This window comes from Mycena indigotica, assembly GCF_014461135.1.
Source record: "Mycena indigotica strain 171206Taipei chromosome Unknown Mind.scaff0008, whole genome shotgun sequence".
In the NCBI taxonomy this organism is placed as follows: Eukaryota; Fungi; Basidiomycota; class Agaricomycetes; order Agaricales; family Mycenaceae; genus Mycena; species Mycena indigotica.
In genome coordinates this window covers 4,215,706-4,224,402 of record NW_023503007.1, presented here as the reverse complement: position 1 = coordinate 4,224,402, position 8,697 = coordinate 4,215,706, and the positions used below count along the sequence as shown (strand labels likewise).

At 52.6% G+C, this 8,697-nt stretch overlaps 2 protein-coding genes across 2 annotated transcripts; both read right to left on the bottom strand.

The window, feature by feature from the left end:
• Positions 1-4,480: 4,480 nt before the first annotated feature.
• Positions 4,481-5,941, bottom strand: MIND_00979200 (uncharacterized protein; the record flags this gene model as incomplete). Its single annotated transcript, XM_037366402.1, has 4 exons — positions 5,390-5,941; positions 5,251-5,341; positions 4,858-5,198; positions 4,481-4,810 (listed from the first exon to the last, which is right to left on the bottom strand). Exons 1-4 carry the CDS (start codon positions 5,792-5,794, stop codon positions 4,481-4,483), a joined length of 1,167 nt encoding a protein of 388 aa, XP_037217814.1. The 5' UTR covers positions 5,795-5,941.
• A 210-nt stretch (positions 5,942-6,151) lies between these two features.
• MIND_00979100 (GABA permease) lies at positions 6,152-8,591 on the bottom strand (the record flags this gene model as incomplete). Its single annotated transcript, XM_037366401.1, has 15 exons — positions 8,464-8,591; positions 8,331-8,384; positions 8,235-8,280; positions 8,079-8,170; positions 7,957-8,021; positions 7,770-7,893; positions 7,616-7,717; positions 7,479-7,570; positions 7,362-7,428; positions 7,199-7,320; positions 7,066-7,148; positions 6,921-7,007; positions 6,600-6,828; positions 6,488-6,549; positions 6,152-6,436 (listed from the first exon to the last, which is right to left on the bottom strand). The coding sequence occupies exons 1-15, from the start codon at positions 8,580-8,582 to the stop codon at positions 6,152-6,154; spliced, it is 1,629 nt and encodes a 542-aa protein (XP_037217813.1). The 5' UTR covers positions 8,583-8,591.
• Positions 8,592-8,697: the final 106 nt, after the last annotated feature.

Here is an 8,697-nt window from a genome sequence, read left to right as displayed (position 1 = left end):
GGCATGTCGTCGATCGCATGGGAGAAAACGATTGTCAGTTCCGTGAGTTCCGGCGATGCATGGGTTGGAGACAGGATTTCATTGAGCATGTGCGTCAGGATCCATGGATGCTCGCCTTCGTTCTCGAGGTCGTCTTTTGTTTGATGCACTTCGAGGGTGTTCAGTGCCGGCCACGAGCAGGGCAGCGAGAAGGTGTTGATCTCCCCTGTCGACCATTTCAGTGGAGAAACAAACGAGGACATAACTCACGCATTGTATCAATGACCAGATGCTTCACCGTCGGGCGCAAGCAAGCCAAAAAAAGGCGATTGTGGGCACCAGGTCCGACTCCAGCCCGTACTCTGACATGGTCAAAGTATGCACGGAGGGGAGGTATTTCTTGAAGCTGGGATGGGACAGCAGCTGGACGACATTGCTGCTGAAATGCAACGACAGCGTCCCGCGGAAGCGATGCACCAGCAGAATGGTTGTATTTGAGGAATTTGGTCATGGGCGTGCGCAGCCGTCCACGGTCCACATCGTACTCTTTCAGACAGCAGAAGTATAGGTAAAGGCTTTTGGTGGACTCGAGCGCCTGGATGACCCACTCAATCGGCAGGTGCCCGACCTTCGTGACAGACACCTTGTCGAGTGGGCGGTCTTTGCGGCTGCGGAGGAAGGCGAAGATGGGCGCGGGAACGGCCTTAGGGGCGTGGTACCATGACATGTAGGATTGTGGCGTGATTTCTAATATGCGGACGTTAACCAGGAGGGTGAGAAACGCCAGCGACGCCTTGGGGATCTCGTGTCTGTAGTTGAACACGGGCTGCAGCTCAATTATGAGGTGGTGGACGTATGGCGCGAGATGAGGCGACTGCGCAAAAAGTGCTGCCACTGTGGTCCATGGGTCGGATTTGCTGTCAGGGTCGGGCTTGGTTGCGGGGTCAGCAATATTGAGCACGCTATGGAGGCGCTTTTGGCAGGGATGGACAAAACGGGACGCTGCGAGACAGAAGCTTTTCAAGGTTTGACTGTCGGCGACTGCGTCGACGATGTAGTCGACGAGTTCGAGGGGAATACGGGCCACGAGAGTCGAGGGTGGGGAAGACATGTCTTTTGTTGACTGCATCTGCCAGAACTTGCATTTTTCAAGAATGTTAAGTGAATGGTTGTTATCCACGTTGATAGGCTGTATCTGAGTCAACGCGAACGTCGGTGCGAACTCAACATGCCCACGTTGCGCGGTGAGATGGGCGTCGAAATGAAGGGCAGTGCGCCATCATTCATCCGGCGTTTCCAAATCCGGAGGTGCATAACGGCTTGGTTCTTGACCGCCATGATCCATCTTCCTACTAGTCACTCTGTCCAACGTCTCCGCGAATCCTCCGCCGCTTTCACTCGTCTGTGACGTAGATCTCATGGCTCGCGCTGCGTTACTCTGAGATTTGACGCCAGGTGTGTCTGGCTTGCGCTATACCTACCTCCCAACTGACTTGCGATACCTTTCCGAGTCCGGGAACCGGCCAACTACCCTCCACGCGGCCTCAACCCCGCTCTTCCCTCGCCAGCTCATGTCCCCACTTACCTTTCCGCGAAGGCTGGACAATCCCAGCGTCATGACAAGACGCGCAAAGCAACAACCTTACAACGGCGACCTACAATAGTAAATCGAGGATGCACAACGGAATTTACATGATGCCGGATGGAGTGTGTCTGCTTTTTTGAGTGCGTGCTCATCTCTTATGAGCTTAGTATCTGTTACTTATTTATGTCCTGATTCAGTGCTGGATGTACACTCCCTCTTTTCGAAAACCCTCACCGGAATCAAGCTGGCCCCAATGCATCATTCCACAGCGTCTGCCGTTTCGTCTAACGGACACCACTACGCGTCAAAACCCAACAATATTGCCCCAATCTTCTTCCTGGCTCTCTCCCCTGGGCCCCCAACAACACAGCAATATAGCGTCAACTCCGTCCATCCATCGCATGTCATCCCAAGCCGACTCAGACATCTCCGGACCCTCCATCGCGGTCACTTTCTGTCTACATAGACCAGGGGGACCTACCTTTTTACGTGCTTTTCCAACAGATACAACTTCCGTCGCTGGTACTTGGACTCCGAGTATCTCATATTAGTCCTAATGCTGAACTGAATGCCCAGAACTTCCGACCAACGACGAGCAATAGGGGACTCTGCTTTCGTCGGATGGTTAACGTGTCCCAGGCTGCGTCGCGCTGCCGGAGAAGACTTGTTGTCCGGAGGCAGACATGGCGGAACTATGGAAGGCGTGTCTGCTTGCTGCTTCATTCGCGCGTTCACTAACCCTCTTTTTCTCAGCCTGTTCCCTTTTGGTCTACCCAGCTAATGTGCTCCTCGCTCTGGTCCCATTCGCCACCCTCCAAACATGCACCAGACAGCTGTTCTTCCCACAACAGGCAGCCGAGTTGCTACAACACAAGATACCGCTGACTCTGCCACCTCTCCCGCTACCCCTCGTCTTTTTTCGCCCTTGGATACATCGACTCCACTTCGGACGGACATGCTCTTTCCATCGAACGGTCGACTCCTCGGTCGGCATCTAGCCTAATGGATATCGAAACCACCCCTCGTCTTTGTCGTGGATTCGGTACAATTTTAGTGGAATTTTGCCAGTGGCCGGTTATGAACCCATTGCTCTCTCCATTGAACGGTCAAATCCCTTCAAATCCGCACTGCACTATTTTGGGCTCAAACTCCTCGGTCGGCGTCTGGCCCAATTTCATCTCGAAACCAACTCGAAACTTTTCTCAATTCACCAGACGACATACCACGACATATTTCCACTCTTGCCTTCTTTTTCAATCCCAATTTTCGAAAGAACAATTCCCTTACCTGCTCCATCATGCCAGGCTTTGTTTCAATACCTACCGGTCTATTTTCTATATGATATTATGCCCTCATACTTATCTGTTTACTTTATACCCTACTGCCCTCTCATGTATTTATATACTTGTGTAATATCGGCATATCCTCTTCGTGTTTCTGGTCTTTGTGATGACTATATACTTATTTATATTGTTACTCCGAGTCTTTATACTATCACTATTAAATAACATGTTGACGCCGACAGTATATCGTAGATGGATCGCTCAACAAGGAAGTTCTAGTGTTGCCGTCGGTGCGGTGTGACACCGAATTTGGACTCGACTCGACAATGAGTTGGGCAACTCGGACACACGAGTCGAGCCGAAGTTGCACACCGCGGTGTGACAGGTGCGCACCGGCTTTGCTGATCCCTGCGAAAAGACACAGTCCAGCTTATAAATCGTTAATTGCCGAACGCTCGGCGTTTGGACGTGATGATGGTGATGAGTGATCATTGTCATCAAGATACTCTTATACACCAGTCAAGGGGGTATCAGAAAAAAAATAACGGAACATACGTTGGACTTTTTGTTTAAGCCCTTCCAGGGGACCCACCGACCGTGACTGTGATGTGACATTACCATATTAGGAAGGTAATTCACACAGTCATGTGTTCTGATAGCATCAAACTCAGTCAGTCCTCTGAATTTCCAAGAACATTAATAGAAATATAGACTTCTAGCTATATATATATCTTGTAGACAAAGTCCTGATATAGTCATTGTCTTACAAATCTCACTCCAGAGTACAGATATCCATCCCCATATGGTCTGATTTGTCACAATGTTCCATCTAATGATGAGATACTGAAAAATAACCACTTGTGAGATTGTTGATACTTAATTATGGATGTATAGTGCACCAAACAGTACTTGTAACCCATCTTAAGACAATTTTGACTTACCATTTCAGCCAAAAAAGTTTCTACCAACAAAAATTTTTAAGGGTCCGGAGGGGGGACCGACCGACCATCCCGGTTGTCACTTTTTGACACGTGACACCCCCTTGACACCAGTTCTCAGCGGATTTACACCAGTTTTCTGCCTCAATGGCACCTGGGAGTTGAGATGAAGGCTGATATTACAAAATGTAAGCATCCTCTGCACAGGTACGGCTCAAATCGACTGCTGGCTGTTTGTTCACGTGCAAACAGCTGTCAACTCGATTCACACTGACATGAGCCGGTGTGCAACTCGTATCAACTCGACGAATCGAGTTGATACGAGTTAGTCGCACCGCATCGACTTGGCTCACACCGCGGCAACACTACAAGGAACCCCGAAAAACTGTCCCACTGTACGGCAACTCTCCTGCCGAATATGGCATATGTACTAGGACCATCCTCATCTCCATTGCTCACAGCCTGCTCTAGCACAGACTACATCTGCCGCTCAATTCTCTGGTACTTATGCCAATGCCACAGCCAGGTATTACTGTAGGATTCATTTAAAACGCGGTCACGTGACTATGCAAGTCAGATAAATTGCTTCTTGTACAACAACAACAAAAACAAAAACAAAAAATAGTTAACACATAATACTTAGATCGATGCAAGGGAGGGAGATAAGTGACACTGGGTACTGGTACATATACGGGCTACACGGCATGCTCGCGCTCGGAGGGCAGCGCGTCGAAGTTGACCGTGCGCGTCTTGTCGGAGAAGGTCTGGAGGGAGACGGCCTCCTTGGTGTGGACTTCGTCGTGCGAGCTGTGGTCGTGGTCGTAGCCGTAGCCGGGGTACGTCTCGGTCTGCGTGACGGTGCGGATGCGGAGCGAGCTGTTCGCCTTGGAGTTGATCGTGTGCCCGCCAATCGTGTGGGTCGCGTCGCCCGTGCCGCGCTGCCCGCCAGTAAGCGTCTGTGTGGTCTTGGCAGACCAGGCGCGGCCCGAGGCCACGCGGAATATGATGAGCAGTGTGGAGACGACCTATACCCGTGTTATTATCAGCATCAAATCAAGCCGACTCGGCTCACCTGAATGGGCGACAGGCCCTGCAAGAACAGCTGCGAAACCGCGATCGACGTGGGCGTGTTGATCACGAAGGGGACAAGGAAGAGCAAGGCGAAGGTCGAGTAGATCGCGGCAGACTCGACGATCATCGCCGCGAGGGACGTGTACTGCGAGCCGTGGGTGGCGCCCATCGCGCGGTTGACCTGGGCACGGCAGAGCAGCAGGCGCGCAACAATCAACAGCGTCACGAGCACGTTGAGTGCGAGCGACATCGAGTAGTACGGGACGGTCCAGTTGATGCCCGAGGTGTCCCAGGGCGAAGCGGACACGGTGCCGACCTGCTTGAGGAAGAGCATTCCGAGGGCTGATTTGGATAAACATTAGAACGCAAGGCAATGACGAGAATCAAGTCATACCAATGGAGGCAAGGTACATGCACGCCGGGAGCGCGACAACGAGGTACCACGGTATCCTCGACCCGCGATAGATAACGCCGCACCTCCAGACCTAGACAACTCCGTCAGCCAAAAAAGGAAAAAAAAAAATTGAACACACATTGATGATGTCGCACATCCAGGTGAGCAGCACCATGATCACGTTCGCGAGCATGTCGATGGGCAGGCTGAACATGATATTCTCGTACTGGTTCGGGCCGCCCGGGATATTCCGGTTGTCAATAAATGACAGCTGTGTGAACTGGAAGAGCCCCGCCATGTAGAGTGTGCCGAGGACGTATATGGTGCTGATATAGCCGATGAGGATGAGATTGCGCCTTTCCGTGCCCTCGTCCTTGCTGCGGGCGACCCAAAGCAGCCGCGCCGACATGAAGAACAACACCGCCTCGATCCCATAGGCGATTGCTGCGAGAAACGCGCCTTGCAGCCATGTGTGCTCCGAGAAAATTTCCACCGCGGACTCGTCCGGCCGGTAGCTCCCAGTGGCCGCGCTCGCGTTGGACATTGCTAGACGTTGAACTTTGTTAACTGGGCTTGCTTGGTGGGTGAGCTTAGCAGTGGTTAGGCGGCGACCCCTACCAGACAGCACTCTATTGCTTATAAGCAGCCCCCGTCGGAACGTGGAAACACTGCCTTCTCCGCCGCGACCAATAGAAACCCACTTCGCCGATCGAAGCCTGTTCTGCCGGCAGCGCCGTTTCGGGGTATGCGCTTTCCACGGACATAATCAGGACGACTATCATGACAGGCGACGCATGTCGTTGTCGTTCTCGCGGGAAGCCAAAGGTCAATAGATAGATTCGGAGTCCAAATACAGCAGCTGCTCCCTGGCCAAGCCTAGTACATGAAACGGACAAACGCTTTATCCCGAAGAGCTGGTGGTGTCTTTGCGACTTGCTTTCTCGTCCTCGATCATCGACGAGTTGGACGGGGCAGCGTGGGAAATCGTCTCGAGCGGACCCGTGAACCAGTACCGCCCACCATACTTCGGGAAGAAGTAATACCCCACCGCGAGGAGGAGAATTCCGCCTACGACAACAACGGTATAGTTCATGCTTTGCGAGGTGGCCCCCGGAATCGGTGGGAAGAGGAACACGATTATCATGAAAATCATGTACGCCGAGGCGACGAACGATATCGGTGCGCTCTACACAACAGTCAATGTCACTGTTCAGATGAAAGGGGCAACACGGCTAACCAAGAGACCGAGGTTGAAAGGGCCTGGAATGAACTTCTGCCCACCGACCCATCGAGCAACAACTACAAGCTCTGTCAGCTGTGCCCCTGACGGGAGAGAAGGATCGCCATACTGGGTGTGGTAAAGCCAATGTACTGGCAGACGATTGACATCGTGAACACGGCCGTGATGGCGAGGGGCCCTGCGAAGGCTAACAATCCCAAGAGCAAGGTCATGAAAGCCAAAAATATGACAGCATGGACGGGCGTCTTGGTTCGCGAGTTGATGTTGTAGAGCAGCTTGGACAGAGGGAGCCCGCCGTCGCGCGAGAAGGCAAAGAGTTGGCGCGAGCCCGCGATGAGCTGGATTGATACATCAGTCAGGAGCCGGATAAAACTTGTCAAATATGACGACAACGGGAAACGGGGGACGGAGACGGAGAAACCGGACGTACATAGTCCATGCCTGTCATCCAGAGAGTGATGATCATGAACGCCCAGATGGCAAGGGTGCCTTCTTTGCCTACACTGTTGAAGAAGATCTGTACAAAGGCGACAAGTTGTTGAGATGATGCGGGGGGTCGAAGACACGGAACCCACCGTAGCCATAGGCTGCCCAATAGGATTCCCAGTCACGGAGTCCAGGTCATTGCCCATGTAGAACGCAAGAACTATGGTTACAACTGCCCAAAAGCCTTAACAGATGGACAGGGGAGGCAGGTGCTTTACTTACTCCAACCAAGCACGGAGCTCAGAACTGTCGCAGACATGATGGCGAATGGTACTGCCCGCGGCGCATTCTTCGCCTCCTCGCTGATGTGGACACTGGTGTCAAAACCCGCTATATCGTCCAACCTAATCAGCACAGCCACCCACACCATTTAAAATGAATGAACTCGCCAACAGTCCACGCCGGCGCCAGGAAGCTCAAAATGAATGCATAGCCATCCGGCCAGCCAGAAGCTTGGCGCCCATATCAATCGTAGAATCACAAGCAGATAGACGCGACACACTATTTTCGAAATGCCCAAATGCAAACGCCTTAGAGTTGTGTAGCTCTTTCGGGGTGGTCGCCGGCAGGGCGATGATTACGACAAGGAATAGACTGACATCGATATTAGCCAGAAAACCGGGAAGCACTGCGACATACGCAATATTAAGGAAGACGTAGAACCACTGGAGCCGGGCGATGATTTTCGTTGCGAGACTTGCCATGATGGCATGTGAGACGACAAGCGCGCAGAAGACGCCACTGTTCGGATCGCGTTAACAGGCGTCTGGGGTAAGAGAGCTACAAGACATACTAGAGCTGGCCAGTAGTCGCGACGAATGCCCCGTCGGTGCCGATGTTCGCGGCAGACATCACTTGAGTGGCCACTCCCCAGTCTACGCTAGCCATACCGGCGATGTACGCAGCGGTGTTAACATCTAAGGTTTCATTAGAACAAGCGTTGGAGTAGACGGCGATCCAGTGACGGCCCCGCGACGTACAACCAATGAGCCACGAGAACAAGTTCCGGTATTTTGGGGAACAAAAAGTGAAGGTCCAATAATATCTAACGGAAGGTGGGGGGTTAAGCAGGCGCTATTAACTAGAGGTATAAAACACTAACAAGCCTCCGGCGGTGGGCGCCGCCGAGCCCAACTCGGCCATTGCCAGCCCCACGACGATCAGGAAGCAGCAGCAGGTGAACCAGCCCCAGACCTAGAACGATGGCGATGCGATATGAGCGGCGTTTTAGGGTTCATGTTTTGTTCGGTAGACTCACCATGCCAACTAGACCGCCATAGGGCAGGGAGAATAGAAGGACGGCTCTATGATTGGGTTGAGCGCCAAAACGAAACGAAAGAAGCAATCCGCGTACGCAATAGACTGCACAACACCGACTATAGTAAACGAGAGGCCAAACAGCTCGAGTCTATGCAACGAAGCAGTGCGAATCGTCAGCGAGATCTCACGGGAAGCGGGGGGAAACCGAAGATCAAGGAGGTGCTTACCTGGAGAAGTCGCGTTTGAACTCCTGCTTGTAGCCCAGCCGCGCGAGAAGCTCCTCATCATTGAGCGAGGCGCTGGAAGGCTGTATTTGGGACTCCTTGGCTACAAGCTCGTCGGCCATGACAGCAGAACGGAAGAGGCACGAAAGACGACTGGCAGTGTGACGACCAAAACGTCTTATGGCCGCCCTTGCTGCCTAGTGTGGGAGCCTAGCCGCCATCGCCCTGTGGACTTGG